Source organism: Sparus aurata, chromosome 13 (genome assembly GCF_900880675.1).
Source record: "Sparus aurata chromosome 13, fSpaAur1.1, whole genome shotgun sequence".
Lineage (NCBI taxonomy): Eukaryota > Metazoa > Chordata > Actinopteri > Spariformes > Sparidae > Sparus > Sparus aurata.
In genome coordinates, this window is record NC_044199.1 from 32,912,066 (window position 1) to 32,932,378 (window position 20,313).

The 20,313-nt window shown below is 42.5% G+C and overlaps 1 protein-coding gene and 1 pseudogene across 1 annotated transcript; both read left to right on the forward strand.

Moving 5' to 3' along the window:
• The first annotated feature begins 1,380 nt into the window (after positions 1-1,380).
• LOC115593558 (olfactory receptor 2K2-like) lies at positions 1,381-7,248 on the forward strand (annotated as a pseudogene).
• Positions 7,249-8,475: 1,227 nt separating this feature from the next.
• LOC115593834 (olfactory receptor 2K2-like) lies at positions 8,476-16,384 on the forward strand. The gene is given in 4 exon segments (XM_030437517.1): positions 8,476-8,499; positions 9,225-9,652; positions 10,832-11,058; positions 15,777-16,384. Coding segments are annotated over 4 exon segments (1,035 nt in total). The 3' UTR covers positions 16,133-16,384.
• Positions 16,385-20,313: the final 3,929 nt, after the last annotated feature.

Sequence of the window (20,313 nt, forward strand, 5' to 3'; positions counted from 1 at the left end):
CTAGGAAGGGAGATCCGCACCCCAGCAGAGATGATGGTGGGCAAATCCCCTAACACCCTTGTAGACCCTCAGGGCCCTGACTGTGCCAGAAGGCTCTAGGACAGCTTGGAGTCTGCTCACGAGTTTGCCAGAGGCTAGCTGCTTGGTGCTGGGGTGAGACAGAAGAGAAACTATGACGTGCGGGCCAGAGACCGTCATTTTGAGGTGGGAGAGTTGGTTTGGGTGTAAAGGCCTCAGAGAAAGAAGGGCAAGTGCCCAAAACTGGACAGCGAGTGGGTGGGGCCAGATTCTGGAGAGGCTGGGTGAGGTGTACAGGGTCCAGTTGCCGCCCAGAGGAAGGAAAGTTGCCCTATGTCCGGATAAGCTGGCTCCCTACAAGAGCATGGCCTCCCCTAAAAGACAGGAGGGTGGGACACAAGGGTAGCAGGACATGGCTCTGACTCGCCAGCAATGCCCCTCTGATGAACAGACTGTTCTGCACCACCCTCCACAAACTAAACTTTTTTCCCTTTCCCCAAATTCCCCCACCCAGCCCCATTTAACTGCCCCTGCACTGACAAGCACTCCTAAAGAACCTGAGAACCCCAGCCAACCTGAGAGACTTTGTTTGACCCCTCGAGGGCGAGGGACTTTGTGGAAGGGGGGGTAGTGTAACGGATTGGGGGTTGTTATGTGTAGGTCACTGTGTGATACTGTGGTTAACCAAAAGTGAAATGTTTGAGAGGTCTGAGACAACATTTAAATTGATCTCTGTGCCTTTCTACTCTCTAGAAGTCAAAGCCTTTCAGACAAACTTCTACATGTACATCGCTGTCATGTGGATCTTCTACATTGCTGCGCTGCATTTTAGCTTCGCACTGCTGGTAAACTTGTTAAAATGGCTGCATATGACAGATTTTCTTCCTCTGCTACTGTAGGCAAGAATGACCAGGTCAACACTAATTATTCAGGTTGTGAAACTTTGTTGATACTTTTAATTAATTTTCTGAATGTTCACACTAAAGGTCTTACACATTGCAACTTTAAATATTCAGTCGTCAAACCACATGGGTACATGAGCTTCAGAGGGTAGTTGATTTTTCGATGGTAGCATCGATGGTGGGCAGGGATCAGCTATACTGACGGACACTAAAGTCATAAAAGTGAACGCCGTGTCCTCAACTAGTCAGAGCATCCACGCCCTGATGAAAAGGCAGACAACCTCTACACTTAAACCTTTCTATTATTGTGATCAGGAGACTTTCGCTTAAGGTATTCTCTTTTTATGTTATGAAATACTGAAGTTTTACTGCGGTTTGTAATCTTTTCGGTTTGTTGTCATTTTTAGTTTTTAGCGCAAGAAAAAAATCTACATATTTTTTGGTGTCTTCTTCAGGACTGATGTAGATGGAGAACATAACAGCAGCAACTCCTCTCAGACAGCCAATTGTGTTCGAGTTAGAGGGCTTCCACATCCCACCAGGCTACGGCTCGCTCCTGTTCATCCTGGCTCTGTTGAACTACATTGTCGCACTGTTGGGGAACGGCGTGGTGGCGTGTGTCATCGTTATAGACAAGACCCTGCACAGACCCATGTTCATCATGCTTTGTAACCTGGTCGCCTGTGATCTGCTCGGGGCCACGGCGGTCCTGCCTCGCCTCATGATGCACTTCTTGACGGGGCAGAAGAAGATCGTCTATGGCGCGGCCCTCGCTCAGGCCTTCTCTGTGCACACTTACGGCGTCGCAGTGCAGACAATTCTGGGTGCGATGGCCTATGACAGGTATCAAAATGCATGAAAACAATCAGTCAAAGATTCAAGTTTCTTCTCTACCGTCATGCATTAACATGACAGACTGTTTCTTACTTTTCATAATCATCAGTTCACAAGAGATTTACTTTTTATCATGTCAGACTGAATTTTGTTTTATTGTTGTTGGTTTGTATCTGAGTCTTAAAATGTTATTAATGCTTCTCAAATTCAAACACCAGGTCAATCTGGACCCGGCCGACACCTCATTTTTATATTAAATTAAATCTTCTATAGATCAATAAATTACAGAGACATTGAATACACAGTGACTCACAGATCATCCTATTAATGTGGCTTGTTTCTCTGTTGTTGACATGTATGCAGGGGCTGCAGCAGCCCCTAAAACAAAGCAATAACATTTGCCAAATTTACAAGAAGGCCCAAATAAATAACAATTTGTCAGAAACTGCACAACACAATTTAAAAAAGATTTTCCTAACGCAACAGCTCACAAAATTTAGTTATTTTATGATGTAGTCTGGGGAATTTCTCTCCCTCTTCATCTCCTTGCTGTTGTTGACTGTATTGATGTGGCTGTTTGACCTTTGACATGTTGGTGTTCATGTGTGCCGTCTGCTGTCATGACAGACGTCTTCAAAATGTTATCATGACCATTCAGATCAACACAAAAGCATTTACTATGAAGTTGTTATATAAACTGACCCAAACTGTTACTTTTGACATTGTGACAAGTTAACTGCAGCAGAGAGTAGAGAGTGTGTTGCTGCTGAGTTTATCTAGTTACACCAGAGGATTTTCTGTAAATCACAGAGAGTCTCGTTTTCTCTTGGAGCCTCCACAGTCTCTACAACAAGTGTAAATGTAGTTATAAGAATATTTTGGAAACAGTCTGCTCCTAATGTGGACATGTTTTCCATTTGGCAAGTAAATCTAATTAAATACTTCAGACTTGAGATGTGAAGACGTTTGTTTTCACCTATCATTCCGGATCCCTGACCTGTTCATGTTCATGAACCCTTACAGATTACATGTATGTTATGTGTGTATCGACTTCTCAAATCAAAACTCTCTAACAGTGTGGCAGCTTCTTTGTTGATTTGGCAGCCGTAAAGTTTTAAAGGTGCACTCTGTAGTTTTGGAGAAGAAAACCCAAACCCTGAATTTTTATATTTACAATATTAATGAGGTAATAATACAAATATGTGAATAAACAAGCTGTTTTAGAGGAAAATATGGTCCCAGAAAACTGTTTGAAGTTAGATAGCTGGCAGGGTCCACCACATGCAAACAAAATAAAACTGTGTACACTGTGTTTGATAGATAGATATAATAGATATAATATAAGGTGCGGTGAACAGATTGTACAAAACCAAAGTGCGTAGAGACTTTGTGTTATGACCAGAGTTTTAGCTGTTATTATTGTACAGTGTGATGGCATGTGGCAGGAAAAAATGGGCATGTGGCAGTTGTCCTTTAAGCTCGGTTTGTTTAATCAGTTTATTCAGGCATTAAAACAGAGTTTGTTGATTAAGTTTGTTTATGCAGAGAACACTCAGCCAATGAATATCTTTCTCTTTTCATTGACATTTCTTACCTAAAACTACTCCTTCAATTGTGCTTGTTCATTTAGACTTTATGAAATTGTTTTGATTTTAAACATCCTGTAAGAAGCTATTGAGTGTTTTCATATGTTGTTAACTCCCTTTGCAGGTATGTTGCAGTGTGCGAACCTCTCAGATATCCGGCCATCATGACATCAGCTCGGCTGCACTTCTGCTGCGCCCTGGCCTGGGTCGTAGCTCTGCTGTGTATCGCCATTCTCTTCGGCTTTCACATGAATGTCCCGCTGTGTGGCAACACGATCCAACATGTCTACAGCAGCAACCGTTCCATCCTCAGACTGGCCTGCGGTCCCACCCCCGTAAATAATATCTACGGTCAGTGCATTTGATTAGAATGAAGCTACAGATACGCTATTTTTTCAAAAGTATTCACTTACCCAGCCAAATAATTGAAATCAGGTGTTCCAATCACTTCCATGGCCACAGGTGTATAAAAGCGAGCACCTAGGCATGCAGACTATTTATACACAAATTTGTGAAAGAATGGGTCCCTCTCAAGAGCTCAGTGAATTCCAACGTGGTACTGTGATAGGATGCCACCTGTGCAACAAGTCCAGTCGTGAAATTCCCTCGCACCTAAATATTCCACAGTCAACTGTCATTGGTATTAGCAGTTGCAGCTGCATCCAAGCCATACATCAGCAAGTGCAATGCAAAGCATCGGATGCAGTTGAGACATGTTCTCAGGAGTGACCAATCACACTTCTCCATCTGGCAATCTGATGGACGAGTCTGGGTTTTGCGGTTGCTAGGAGAACGGTACCTGTCTGACTGCATTATGCCAAGTGTAAAGCCTGATGGAGGGGGGATTATGGTGGGGTTGTTTTTCAGGAGCTGGGCTTGGCCCCTTAGTTCCAGTAAAAGGAACTCTGAATGCTTCAGCATACCAAGAGATGCTGGACAATTCCATGCTCCAACTTTGCAAGTTGTGGACTTTAAAACCAGAGGAGAGAACATGCTGGATCTGGCTCCACGGATGCATACAAGGCAACGACTCGCTCCCACCTTGGCCGTTCTGATCATCTATCTGTTATACTGGTGCCTGCTTAAAAACCACTACTGAAGCGCAGCAGGCATGTGAAAAAAACAAATCAGTACCTGGCCTGAGGGGGCAGAATCAGCACTTCAGGATAAAGGGGTATGAATCGTGACTCATCCCGATCTTTAACCCGGGTCTTTAAAATAACCTGTGAGTTGCGAATCTCTAGTATCATTAACTCGAATCACTGAGTCCTACTATGATCAAATCTAAAATGATAAATAGTGTCATGCGAGCTACGAGTCTGCTGTGTTTCCAGCTCAGGCTTGCGAGCTAAGGGCATTTTTCGGCATTGCGAGCTAATGCTACGGCGAGTCAGCTGTGTTTCCGGCATCGAGGCTTGCGAGCTAGTGCTACGATGAGTCGGCTGTGTTTCTGGCATCAAGGCTCGCGGGCTACGTAGCTTGATGCTGGAAACACTCGTAGCTAGCTCGGAGCTAGTAATTCGGAGCTTGAAGCAAGCTCGTGATACCGGAAACTCCCGTAGCTCGTTAGCCTGCGCAGGAAACACAGCAGCAGACTTGGAGCTCAGGACTGGAGTCAGAGCAGGATAGCGCAAACAGACGTACTTTCTGAATGAGTAGCAGACGAACGAGTGAAGTATCTGGGTTAGACTTCCTCGAGTCAGTGTGAAAAGCACATCCCTGTCATAATACAACAGAAGCCATTCTTCCACCTCTGAAAAAATATACACAATGCTCTGCAGGTAGCCTAGGCTACTGTTAGTTTGGTGTATAGATGTAGCATAATAAAATGCTACATCTATAAAAATAAAATAAGGTTGATCGATCTTTTCAAAATAAAATAATTTATATATAAATATTATATATAAATATTAAGCAGTATATTGTATGTAGATTATTTTCTCTCTTTTGCACCTTATCCATTTACACCATTCCTACCTCAGAACTCTATTATATTATTTGTTTGTTTTATCTTATTTTGTTTTATTTTAGTATCTCTTTTATTTTTCCAATCATGAAAGGAGTAATTTTATTGCATTGTGTTTTCTACTACGTTAGTGGTGAAGAGACAATGTGCTAGGACTGAGTTTCCATGGTGATTAAGCAATACTGACTCAAGTGACTCGCACAACCTGGTTCAATATAGTGGGTGACTCATAATGACTGAAATCCTTAAAAGGAACCGTATTTACAAGCTCTACTTCAGGACTGTTTCATGCACAACGACTGGGAGGTTTTTAAGACAGCAGTCTCTCAGGGGGATCAGATAGACATTGAAGAGTATGCTGAGGCGGTAACCTGTTACATCGCAAAGTGCACAGAGGATGTCACTGTAATTAAGACCTTCACCAAAAAACATGGATGACTACAGAGGTGCGCTTGCTGCTGACAGCCTGAGATGCAGCCTTCAGGGCGGGAGATATGACTGCTCTCTGCTCAGCCAGGTCTGCACCCTCAAAGGGAGTCAAGGCTCAAAAGGCATCTATGCAGAGAAAATCCAGGGACACCGCTGCGACACAGGAAACACCAGGCGGATGTGGCAAGGAGTCCATGCGCTGACAGATTACAAGTCCAGGAGGGGGTCAACAACGATGATGCTTCTCTTCCAGACAGGCTCAACAACTTCGTTGCACGCTTTGAAGCACTAAATCCGACAACCAGAAGGAGGGCTGGTCCTCCTCCACCATCTATCGGGCCATTTCGGGAAGTGTGCTCAGAGCCTGCGCTGGTGAGCTAGCAGCTCAGCATTTAATACCATCACCCCCCAGAGACTAATGGAGAAACTCCTCCCACTAGGCGTGTCTACACATGTCTCTGGATCAGGGACTTTCTGACAAAGAGACCTCAGCCTGTCCATGTCGGAAATAACACCTCCAACTCCATCAAGCTGAGCACTGGATTTCCTCAAGGCTGTGTACTCAGTCCATTGTTGTTTACAATGGTTCCGGAGTCATAGAGGTCGAGCTAACAGACTTATCAACAGCTTCCTTACACAAGCTGTTAGATTGCTGAACTGCTGATCTGGAGCATGCAAATTACTGCACTTCATGACCCTTAGTTTTAGTTTAAGATTATTACATTTATATATTGTGTGTTTATTGTGTTTGTGTTATTGATTCAAGGGAAACAAAATCTAAATTTTGTTGCACTTCTTTTGTTGGCAAGCTAATTGACAATAAAGCTTTGATTGATTGATTGATTGAAAGATTCAACACATAGTATTGGTGTACAGCTGTGTAGGATTTTGCAAGGTGTTGTGAATTTAACTAAAGTTTCAACATTAATTTTTGCAAGAAAATCTGTGATGTGAACTGGGAAAAGTTTTGGATTTTGGGTGTGTTGGCATGGAATGACCCTCTAGGCTGAGTTGTTGATACTTAACTGAAAGATAATTGTGATGTTTTCATGTTTTTTAGGTCTGTCCATGTCCTGGTCTGTGAGTACAGGCGTCTTCCTGATCATTGCGTTTTCCTACTTCAGAATCCTGCACGCGTCGGTCAAGCAAAACAGAACCAACAGCGTCGTCCGCAGCAAAGCCTTTCAGACGTGTGCATCACACCTGGTTGTGTATGTGCTCTATGAAATAGCCTCAGTGGTCTTAATTGTGAGTTACAGATTCCCCTCGGCCTCCCACAATTTGAGGAAGTTCTTCAGCATCCTGTGTGTTATCATTCCACCAGCCATCAACCCCATTATCTACGGACTGGTCAGCAAAGAAATACGTGTGAGCATCATCAAGCAGTTTAACAAACTGGTCCATCACAAGAAGTGAGAGAGAAAATCTGATTATTAAGGATTTAGGGTAAACTGTGTTATCCATGTTGGTTCTGGCCCAGGAATGTTGCTCTTTCACCATGTCTCCTGTCTATCTTCTTCTTACTATCAATTATAAAATATACTGGATATCATATTTGTTTTTAATTATGAGCCCAATCACGAGCCCTCCATTTGCTGTTAAATGCTCTCAGTTCTTCACAGATAATAAATGAGGCTGGAATATAGTTTGTGTTGTTCATAGAATCGAAATATAACATTTGAAAAACATGTTTTTAGACATTTTACTCCACCGATTAGAATATTAAAACCTGTTCACAGCAGCTCTGTGGATCCTGTTGGTGTACAAGGGTCAGTACAAATATAGTTATCATCCTTTTTATCTGCTGTTATGTTGTAAAATTCATAAAAATCCATTTACTAAGAGCTAACTTGTTAATTTCATCATTTTATAAATGTATAATAATTTGACAGTATAATTTGGAGCTCTTCCATGTGTTAAAAACGGTGAGCTGTTGCTAACAAGAGTCTAAATGAGACTACAGAGGTTGTCGGGGCCAGTAAACATCATCGCAGCAAACACAGAGACTCATCTACTCACGAGTCCGTCTTTACTGGCCCACTTTATGTACAAACTATATTAACTCTGACTTATTACTTATACATTGATCAGCTGATAGAAAACCTTTTTGTAATTGTGCAGTAAGACGCTTAGTGGTTAAATGTCAGTGTCATGAACTCGTGTTTGTCACATAGATTAGTGACAAAAATACTTCATCACTACACCGCTTTATGTGGTGTGGGCCAGATCAGAACCACAACATTTACAATTACATTTAGGGCATTTAGCAGACGCTTTTGTCCAAAGTGACTTACAAAAAGTACATTTGTCACAAGAAAGAAACCTTATCATATCACTGTCGATAGACTAAAAAATGAAAAAATAAAAACAATTTTCAAGCCGAAAACAACTGTTTTGTTATCTGGGGTCGCTCTTTTACATCTTCCAAATGTTATCGGACCGAATGGATCCAATTCTGATGATAAAATTAGTCATTTGATGTCAGCTGTGAAGTTAGACAAAAGTTTACTTTTCTTTCATTATGTAAGTCTATGGGAAAAAGTCATGAGCCAGTGTGCATCATATCAGACATGGGGAAAACATGCACAGTGACCTTTGAGACAAGTGCCATTAATGGTCATCAAGTCAATGACTAAATGTTGCGTCACATGTTGTTCAAGGCTCAGTGAGTCCCCTGATATTAAAATGGTGTCTATGATAAAGTAGACCTTCATTGCTGCTGGTGAATCTGCCCAAAGTGATGACTGAAGACCTAAGTGACAAAGTAGGTATTACTGCAGCACACGCTGTGTGTTACAATGCATTTTTATACTTTCTACTTTCTAAACATTGTGACAATATGTGTGAAGATGTTTAACTTTGCATGTTTTATGGTTGTTATTTCTACTTTATTTGTAGAACTTATCTGATCGAAAAGTGTCTTTGCTGTCATTTAACACATCTTTGATGTCTAGCTTGTCAAGACTTTATCAATATCTCAACATTAACACTGTTATTGTTCAAATGTTGATCTAACACTAACAATGTTGATGTTAGTGGAGTGTTGGTATCAGTTACGATCAGACTTTTGACGCTTTTTTATTTCTTTACTAAGTTTTTCTACCTTCTTAATTTCTTTTACACTTTGTTGAAAGTTTTAATTAATTTTCTGAATGTTCATACTAAAATTCTTACACATTGCAACTTTAAACATTCAGTCGTTGAACCACATGGGTACATGAGTGTCAGAGGGCGGTTGATTTTTCGATAGCGTCGATGGTGTGCAGGCATCAGCTTTACTGATGGACACTAAAGTCATAAAAGTGAACACCGTGTCCTGAACTAGTCAGAGCATCGACGCCCTGATGAGAAGACAGACAAGCTCTATACTTAAACCTTTCTAATAATGTGATCAGGAGACTATTCTCTTTAGATTTGATGAAATATTGACGTTTTACTGAAGGTTCAACTGTGTAATATTTTCATTATGTTGTCATTTTTAGTTTTTAGTGCAAGAAAAACACTACCTGCTTGTTGGTGTCTTCTTCAGGACTGCTGTAGATGGAGAACATAACAGCAGCAACTCCTCTCAGACAGCCAATTGTGTTCGAGTTGGAGGGCTTCCACGTCCCACCAGGCTACGGCTCGCTCCTGTTTGTCCTGGCTCTGTTGAACTACATTGTCACACTGTTGGGGAACGGCGTGGTGGCATGTGTCATCGTCATAGACAAGACCTTGCACAGACCCATGTTCATCATGCTTTGTAACCTGGTCGCCTGTGATCTGCTCGGGGCCACGGCGGTCCTGCCTCGCCTCATGATGCACTTCTTGACGGGGCAGAAGAAGATAGCCTACGGCGCGGCCCTCGCTCAGGCCTTCTCCGTGCACACTTACGGAGTCGCAGTGCAGACAATTCTGGGTGCGATGGCCTATGACAGGTATCGAAATGCATGAAAAAAATCAGTCAAAGATTCAAGTTGCTTCTCTACCATCACACATTAACATTACAGACTCAGAGACTGAAGATGAAATGTCTGTTTCTTACTTTTCATAATCATCAGTTCACAGGAGAATTACTATCATGTCAGACTGCATTTTGTTTTATTTTTGTTGGTTTGTATCTCAGTTTTAAAATGTTATTAATGGTTTATATCAGAGCTTCTCAAAGTCAAACACCAGGTCAATCTGGAGCTTGTCAACACCTCATTATGAACGTTATGAACATTAAATCCTCTCTCGATCAATGAATTGTAGAGACATTGAATACACAGTGCAGCTGCAGATCATCCTATTAATGTGGCTTGTTTCTCTGTTGTTGACATGGATGCAGGGGCTGCAGTACCCTCTAATACGAAGATTTTCGCAACGCAACAGCTCACAAAATGTGCTGATTTTTTTATGTAGTCTGGGGAATTTCTCTCCCTCTTCATCTCCTTGCTGTTGTTGACTGTATTGATGTGGCTGTTTGACCTTTGACATGTTGGTGTTCATGTGTGCCGTCTGCTGTTGTGACAAACATCTTCAAAATGTTATCATGACCATTCAGATCAACACAAAAGCATTTACTATGAAGTTGTTATATAGACTGACCCAAACTGTGACTTTTGACATTGTGACAATTTAACTGCATCAGAGAGTAGAGAGTGTTGTGTTGTTGCTGCTGAGCTCATCTAGTTACACTAGAGGATTTTCTGTAAATCACAGAGTCTTGTTTTCTCTTGTAGCCTCCACAGTCTCTACAACAAGTATAAATGTAGTTATAGGAATATTTTGGAAACAGTCTGCTGCTAATGTGGGCATGTTTTCCATTTGGCAAGTAAATCTAGTAATTAAATACTTAAGACTTGAGATGTGAAGACATTCGTTTTTACCGATCATTCCGGATCCCTGACCTGAAATTCAAATCAGATCCAGACCTCTGAGTAATAAGTTTGAGATGGAACGACGTTTCTCCAGTCTGCTTCTGGCGGATAAGAAATGTTTTAGTTTGGAAATAGTTGGTTCATGTTCATAAAAAAGAGCACTCAATTGTGCTTGTTCATTTAGACAATTTTTTTATTTTGACATCTTGTAAGAAGCTAATGAGTGTTTTCATATGTTGCTAACTCCCTTTGCAGGTACGTTGCAGTGTGTGAACCTCTCAGGTATCCAGTTATCATGACCTCAGCTCGGCTGCACTTCTGCTGCGCCCTGGCCTGGATCGTCGCTCTGCTGTGTATCGCCATTCTCTTCGGCTTTCACTTGAACGTCCCGCTGTGTGGCAACACGATCAAACACGTCTACAGCAGCAACCGTTCCATCCTCAGACTGGCCTGTGGTCCCACCCCTGTAAACAGTATCTACGGTCAGTGCATTTGAAGCTATAGATATAAAGTATGTTATTGACTATTATCAGCAGACGTTTAGGCAGTTAATTATTTATATTTATTTAGTTCAGTTTCTACATATTTTATCTGCTGCTTTAACTTAAAAATTTTTTTACAAGTGCTCAACAAAACAAGAATCCATAGAACCACCTGCACATTTTAAACAAAAATATACTCAGTTTGTATTCTCAGCTCGTAATGAGGTAATTTAACATGTGCAACATGTAAGAATTGGCCACCCTTTGAATTCATACCTAAAACAGATGAGGTCAGCATATCACCAGAGTAACTGCTAACTGTCTCTAACTGTAGCCATTGTTAGCTTGTTAGCTTAATCAGTGATGTAGCTAGCAAAATTAACAAATTGGACTTCAGGGTCACTCCATGTCAAGTCACCTCGGAACTCCAGGTGCATGGTCATGGATTTTCTTAAAGGAAAAATGTAAAAAAAAATCATTTTTAACTTGGAAGATTGTCATAATCCTGGGCCAAGATTTCTGCATGCGGCCTTCTACAACTCCTTTTGTCTGCTTGCCTATCTAGGCACATTTGGTAGACATGGCGGTGGAAGGTAGGGTTCTCTTCTAAGCCTGGAGCATTCTTGCCCTGAAAGTAAGCATGTCTCAAACGCATGTAATAATCTTTGGGATGATCATCACGCGAATGTTTAACTTGGATGGCTGCAACCATTGCTGTGGCTTCGTCAGCAGTAGAAGAGAATTCTTCTTTCCATGCGTGACAAAGCTCTCTGTAGTCACTTCTGACTCTGGGAGGTTGTGATTGTTTGAACTTGCGTACAGCTTTAGAGTTGGTCTTCCACACAGGCTGAACTTTCTCCCTCTGGGTTGCATGGGGTAAGTCAATTAGACTATGGTCAAGTGAACCAAGGTTGAAGATTCAAGATTCAAGAGGGTTTAATGTCATTGGAGCCATAGACAGTGCATTGAAATAACATTTCCCAAGAAGCTTCAGTGCAAACAAACAACCACAAAATAGAACAACCACAAAACCAAATGCTACATATAACTGCTAGTGTAGTGCAAAAATACTTTTAAAGTGACTGTATGATTATCATTTACATGAGGCGCAATAGTGCATCAGACAAATACAAAACAGCAACGCAGGACATCAGACAACGGGGCATACTACAGGGCAACAAAGTGATCAAATCAGTCCCTGTGCATTGAGGATTAGTATGGCCAGGGGGAAGAAGCCATTTTGTAGTCTGGTATTGACGGACCGGATACTACTGTACCTTATGCCAGATGGAAAGGGGAAGAAAAGTCTATGTGAGGAGTGGGCGGGATCTTCCACTATGCTGGTTGCCATTACGGATGTGGCATATGTCTGAGATGGAGGGGATAGTGACTCTGATGATCTTTTCAGCAATCCTCACCACTCGCTGCAGGTTCTTGCGGTCCAGTTGGGTGCAGTTTTTGAACCAGGTGGTGATGCAGCTACCCAGGAGGCTCTCGATAGTCCCTCTGTAGATATTGGTGAGAATGGGGGGTGGGATGTCGGCTCTCCTCAGCCTTCTCAGGAACTGGAGACGTTGCTGGGCTTTCTTCATGGTGGAGCAGGTGTTTAGGGACCAGGTTATGTTCTCAGCTAGGTGGACACTGAGGAATTTGGTGTTCTTCACGATCTCCACCGGGGAGCCGTGGATGTCCAGTGGCTCATGGTCCCTCTGTGTTCTCCGGAAGTCAACAAACAGCTCTTTGGTTTAGTCTATATTCAGGGACAGGTTGTTGAATTTGCACCAGATTATCAGTTGTTCCACCTCCTCTCTGTATGATGACTTGTCGTTCTTGTCGATAAGACCCATCACGGTCATATCGTCGGGGAACTTGATGATGTGGTTCGAGTCGTGTAGTGCTGAGCAGTCGTGGGTCAGGAGTGTGAACAGCAGTGGACTGAGCTCACAGCCTTGAGGTGCCCTAGTACTCAGTGTGGTGGTTCTGCAGGTGTTATTCCCAATCCCGACTGTCTGGGGTCTCCCTGTCAGAGAGTCCAGGATCCAGTCCTGGAGGGCAGAGATGGATCCTTCCAGCCAGGTCTGCACCTATTTGTTAGCTGGTCTGGAGCGGTCAGACACAGTTTTGAGATTTGCATGGTTGAAATCTTTGGCAACAATAATCAGTCCTTCTGGGTGATTGTTTTGAAGATCACTGATGTCCCCGTCAGTGTGGCTAGCACTTCCTTAGCATTAGCACTAGGAGGAATGTAAACAGCTACAATGTGCAAAGAAGAGAACTCTCTCGGCAAATAAAAGGGTCTACATCTCACAACTGCGTATTTAACAAGCGATGAACAGGACTTGGAGACTAGGACAGAGTTGTTGCACCAGTCCATGTTGATCTAAGCACACAGTCCTCCACCTCGGGTTTTGCCGCATAGTATTGGGTCTCCGTCGGCTCAGTGCAAGGCTCATCCGTCTAGCTAAATGGCTGTGTCCGGGACTCGGTCGTTGAGCCATGTTTCTGGAAAAACATACAGCCCCAGTGTCTCATAGAGTGGTCCATTTTGGTCTGATATAATCCTGCTGGCTTAGCCTAGCACAGACACAGGCTCTCTTGCCCCTCTTCCATCTTCTCTCGCACCGCTTCTGCGCTTCCTTACCCAGCCCTTTCCATTAGACATGCTTTCTGCGTTTGTGTCTGTCGCTGCTTGTCTCTCTTTGCGAAGCAAGGCAAGAGCCTGTATTCCGTTCAGTATCTCCGTTGGTAACACCGCCGGGCAGTGTATAAATCCCAGCAGTAAACTGTGATGGTAGGCTTGTGGTCCTTTATTGGTGTGTTGCATTTTACCGGGATCTTGAGTTTGATTTGTAAGTTTTAGACACATAATACGATTTAAAGACACACAAATAACACTGTCTTTGCTCTAGCTGAGAGGCAGGGACAGGACAGCTGTTATCACTCTCATGGAGGTGCAGAGAGGAGGCAGGGCACTCCTGGAGTGATCTGGTCCTCCACACAAAGGGAGGGGCACTGGTGAAGGTGTCATGCATCATAGACTGAGAACAGGGTAGAATATCTTCTGGGGGATACTACCTGTGACCTCACTGTCTGTTTCAGGAAGATGGGAAGTCATGTTACTGTTGTCTCTGTTTCTCTGTGGAGGTTGAGGAACTGACTTAATTCTTCCTGACTTTCTGTTGTGGCCCGCATCCAATTCAAGACGTTGGTGCTGGCCTTCAAGGCCATCAATGGAAGTACACCCATCTACCTCCAAACACTGGTCAGACTACACGCCCCAGCAAGAGCACTTCGCTTATCTACATCAGCTGGCCGACTGGTACCCCCATCGCTGAGAACAAACAAAGCCTGCGCAGCGAAGTCGCAATTATTCTCTGTTTTGGCACCTCAGTGGTGGAACGAACTCCTGACCAATGTCAGGACAGCAGAATCACTCTCCATCTTCTGCAAAAGACTAAAGACTCATTTGTTCAGACTTCACCTCGACCCCGCATAGCATGACTTACTCAGGCTGGACTGCAAGGAAGTAACAGCTAGATCTAAACTTCTATGTATGACAGGGTCGGTGGCAGGCTGTGGTTAACATGAGGAACACTTTAATTGTCGTCAAATTATGAAAGCTTGACTAGAATGCATTTAATATGGGATATTCAAATGCTGAACTGATTCTCAACATTTCTACAGAGCACATTCAACTTAAAGCTATACTGGCAATAGCAAATAGCTCAAAGTGGCAGTTAATAACGTAAAACATTTCTGATATTCAAATGGGTTATAAATCTGATTGATGAATCAATTCTCACCACCCTGCAAGTACAAATCAGCTTCTACTCCTGTAGTAGACTAGTGGGGTTAAATGTATATACCTCTGGCGAAAGGGTTCAAGATGTGAATCTCAAATTTTAGCACTGTCCAAATTATGCTGAAATGAATATTGTAAATTTATGAATGATTGCCGGCAGTAGGCCTCCTCGTACGGGGCACCATTATGTTATGCCTTGCATTGCATAAGGCACAATTAAGTGGTGTTTATGCAACATTATAAGGGAGTTTTTAGGATACATTTGGCTATCAATTATAATTAATGATTATCAGGGATAATTATTAATCATAATAAACAGTATGATCCAACATCATACTTAGAGGCTTAGAGGAGATGGATACTTGCATGCGGAGTCTGTGTCAAGCTAACGTCGAATAAGCTGTCTAGGAAAGCAAACTACCAATAACCTGACCTGAGATCCCGATAACACCAACAGTGAACACATAAATTGAACACATATACATTACATCAACCAGAGTTTAAAGTCCTGTGCTTAGCCGTGCTATGCTATGCTATCTAAGCCCAGTTCAACATTACAACTCTTTGAAGAGAAGGCGCTGGTGGTTGTAAGAGAAGGTTGGGATTCCAATGTTGAATGCTGTTCTTGTTGTACAAGGACGGATGAAAGTCGGCAGAGGAGGAAACAGTTCACCCCTTTCTTTAGCAAGGATAGCAGCTCGGTGCTAACTTGCTTGGTGTTCCTCAGATTGTGAAGTTAGCTGGTGTTTGTAAGGTGTGAATTTAAAAGAAGTTTCAACATTAATTTTTATAAGAAAATCTGTGACGTGAACTGTTAAAAATTCTGGATTTTGGGTGAGTTGGCATGGAATAACTCTGTAGACTGAGTTTTGATACTTAACTGAAAAGAAAATTTTGATGTTTTCATGTTTTTTAGGTCTGTCCATGACCTGGTCTGTGAGCACAGGTATCTTCCTGATCATTGCGTTTTCCTACATCAGAATCCTGCACGCGTCTGTCACGCAAAAAAGAACCGACAGCCTAGTCCGCAGCAAAGCCTTTCAGACGTGTGCATCACACCTTGTTGTGTATGTGCTCTATGAGATATCCTCTTTGGTTGTCATTGTGAGTTACAGATTCCCCTCGGCATCCGAAAATATGAGGAAGGTTTTCAGTATCCTGTTAATTATCATTCCACCAACCATCAACCCCATTATCTACGGACTGGTCAGCAAAGAAATACGTGTGAGCATCATCAAGCATTTTAACAAACTGGTCCGTCACAAGAAGTGAGAGAGAAAATCTGATTATTTAGGATTTAGGGTAAACTGTGTTATCCATGTTGGTTCTGGCCCAGGAATGTTGCTCTTTCACCATGTCTCCTGTCTATCTTCTTCTAGTTATCAAATATAAAATATACAGGATGTTATTTGTTTCTATCCATGAGCCTAATCACTAGCCTTCTATTTGCTGTTAAATGCTCTCAGTTCAGGTAATTAATGAGGCTGGAATATAGTTTGTGTTGTTCAAAGGATCGACAAACATGTTTTTAGACAGTTTACTCCACCAATGAAATATTAAAACCTGTTCACAGCAGCTCTGTGGATCCTCGTGGTGTACAAAGCACAATACAAATAAAGTTATCATTCTTTTTATCTACTGTTTTATTGTAAAATCAATAAAAATCCATTTACTAAGTTGTTCATTTCATCTTTTAATAAATGTACAGGATGTCATTGTCAGACTTGTTTTTGGTTTGAGTCCCTGTCTAAATAACTAGAAGCTCCAGATCTCAAACTTCAATAAATTTTGCAACAAAAAATGACCTAATGGCTTTTTCAGTTGTCTCTGACTGATACTATGCATGAAACTCACAATATCCTCAAATGAGACATTTTGTTCACACCCTGAGTTTTCCTCCTATTGTTCTCAGGCCAAGATGTAAAATATACACACAAGACATCTTTATCATGATAAAATAGGCTGAATGCAGACACTGGCTTCACATTTATGTTCCATGGATGAATGTACAGCATGACAGTTCCAAGAGTGCCACCTTACAATCAGCGAGCTGCTAATTTAAAGCCTTTTCACACCAAATGCATTAGAGAAATTTGACTGGACATTTTTGAGGGGTTCTCATTAACGTATGCACACCATACATGCTGGGGGAGAAAATCTGGACATACCTCAAGGGACAATATAATTTGGAGCTCTTCTGTGTGTTAAAAACGGTAAGCGGTTGCTAACAAGTGTCTAAATAAGACTACAGAGGTTTTTAGGGAAATTAAACGTCCTCACAGCGAACATGGAGACTCATCTATTTACTAGTCCATCTTTACAGGTCCACCTTTTTGTACAAACTATTCTAACTCTGACTTTACAACTTGTACATTGAGTTTATAAAAAACGTTTTGTAATCGTGCAGTTACACATTTAGTGGTGGTGACGTTTAAGTCATGTGACCATGATGTCATCTGTTTGTAGTCTAACATTATTTTTTACTGCTACAAATTTAATTTACCCTTCAAACATCACAAAGTGGTGTTCAAACGGTGAGGATTTTCTGGATGAACAAAGCCTTGAAGTATCATAAAATTGTGTCTGTCACCAGTAGCGTAACATCATGGTGATAGGCCCCGGTGCAAATATTTTTTTTGTGCCCCTAAACACAGGCGCGCACGCACACGCACACACACACCTGGACTCACGCACAGCCACTCGAGAGAACTGCTAATGCAGGGGTGGACTGTCCATCGGGAGTACCAGGATTTTTCCCGGTGGGCCAATCAATAATAAGCCGATGGACGGCCGTTTTTTATTTTATTTCTTTTAATTAATTAATTTATTTATTTATTCTGCTGCTCCTAGACGTTTCTCTGTCGACACCAAGAGAGGGAGAGATTGGCAAAAAATCAAACAGAGCTTCAGCGTCTGTCCGAGGAGGACAGCAACAGGACCAGGCTGCCTGGTGGAGGTAGGAAGAAGGCTAGCGAGGAGCCTGAGATAAACATACGGGACTGGGTCATCAGCAAATGGGCACGCCACGAGAGAGTGTCCCACAAAATGTTCAGGGCGATGGCGAAACAAATGTACGCCACCGTGAGTGACAGCAGAGATGGGGAGTTTGCTGCGAGTGCTGGTTGGCTGAATCGTTTCCTCCTCCGCAACAACTTCACTTGCAGAAGGATGCCAGAGAATTCACAGAGAAGCTGGCGAAGTTTGTGACATTTTCATCCCGGATTTTTGAGAGGAAGGAATTAAACGCCTGTCACAAAATGCCGCCTGGTCCCAAATAAACGCCTGGTCTCTTAAGTTATTGAAACAAATAAACGCCCCGGCTATTATTTGGTATTGTACAGTATGATAACTCTCCCGGCCGGGGAGAGAGACATGCATTGGCTCGGCCCGCAGTGCTCAGCTGCAGACAAAGCAGAGAGGTGACGAGACGCGACTCATCATGACTGACAGGCATCAAGGCCACTCAGCGTTACCTTACCGACCCGCCCCTAGATATTTCATTCACAAAAACAGGGCCTGTGGCAATTCTGGACAGCTGTTTTTTTTTTCTTTCTTCCTTCATGGGCCCCTGACGGCGTCTGGGCCCCGGTACCGCCGATACTTAGGCCACTGTCTATTATTTCCTGCACAATCCAAAATACAATTTAAAAAATCCCACAGATGGAACCAGGACAATGCTAACTTCAGTTAGTGACGAAAATACTTCATCACTACAACGCTCTATGTAGTTTGGGCCAGATCTGGGCCACAACTGTTTGTTATCTGGGGTCGCTCTTCTACACCTTCCAAATGTTATTGGACCGAATGGATCCAATTCTAATGATAAAATGAGTTGTTTGACATTAGTCGTGAAGTTAAACTAAAAGTTTACTCTTCTTTCATTATGTAAGTCTATGGGAAAAAGTCTCGAGCCAGAGTGCATTATATCAGACATGGTTAAAACATGCACAGTTACCTTTGAGACAAGCGCCATCAATGGTCATCACATCAATGACTAACTGTTGCATCGCATGTTATTCAAGGCTCAGTGTGTCTCCTGATGTTAAAATGGTGTCTATAATAAAGCATAGCTTCATTGCTGCTGGTGAATCTGCCCATAGTGATGACTGAAGACATCTTTAATGTCTAGAGTGCAAAGACTTTATCCTAATGTTAACAAAATACTGATTTATCAATTTTATTATTTCAGCTGGATGCGAGAGGCCTTGCTTATGCAACTCAACAATCTGACCACGTTCAACGAAAGAAAGCTTTTTGGCTTTTGCCATCAGGAGGTCATGACAGTGTGAATGCCTGACAGAAAATGACATTGAAACCACATTTTTGCACAGATTTTGGCTTTTAAAGGCTGTGGTCTTAAACTTTTGATCAGCTGATGAACAGCCCATTTCAGTTTCATTGTTGTTTTCAATAAATTGCTTATTCAGTTTTTTTTTTGTGTCACTCTCATTTCTTCTTTTTGCATTTTGAAACTCTACTTAGAACCTTTTTAAAATCCAACAGTGCAAAATGTAAATTCTTGCAATTTTTCAACTAGCCTTAAAATTTTGATTAGGAGTGTATTTTGCTCTTGAGAATATCATGAATTTAGTTTTGATGGCACTGAGGACTAATTTCAGGTTGAAAAGAGAATCTTGTAATTTGTCAAAAGCTTGCTGTAGAATTGGAATGGCTTCATGTGCAATTTTAGCCCAACAGTACAGGACTGTATCATCAGCATAAAGATGGGTTTTACAATTTGTTACAGAGGATCTAATATTGTTAATATAGATTGTGAATTAGACGTTATCCAGTGTTGAACCTTGTGGAACCCCTTTAGACAATGGTAAAAAGATGGAATTGTCAGGGAGGGGGATTGGGACGCAGGCGCAGACCCAGGGGTGTCTAAAAGTTATCCAAGAGAGATAACCACAAAATGCCAAGGCGATGGGTGGGAAAGGGGGAAAAAGAAAACCCACTAAACTGTTTCGAGCCACTACAGGCTTCCCTCATAAAACAAAGCGCTCAAATGCTTAACCGAACCACCGCTGCTGAGCAGCTGACCCAAAACCAAGATTGTCCAGGAGACCCAGAAAAGGAAAGTAACCACAAATACACACAATGAACTCAGTTGCAAAGCCACAGGGAGAACCTCTCAGTACCTCTGAAGGTGAGATAATGAGTCAGCACAGAGCACTGGAGACTCAGAGTATATGAAGGCTCCCCACACCTGGTCTTAATCAAGGCCAATCAGTGCCTCACACACCTGGTAGTAGTGAGTGACTCTCTCACCACTCTCACAGGACCGCATGCTTGAGTGCCCCCACAGGACCCCCCCCCCCAAGGGACGGCACCCCTGACGTTCCAACCGGGTCAGCGGGCCGGAGGCGGCGAAAATCTCGAATAAGAGCTGGGTCTAAAATGTCCCTAGCCGGGACCCAGGCACGCTTCTCGGGACCATATCCCTCCCAGTC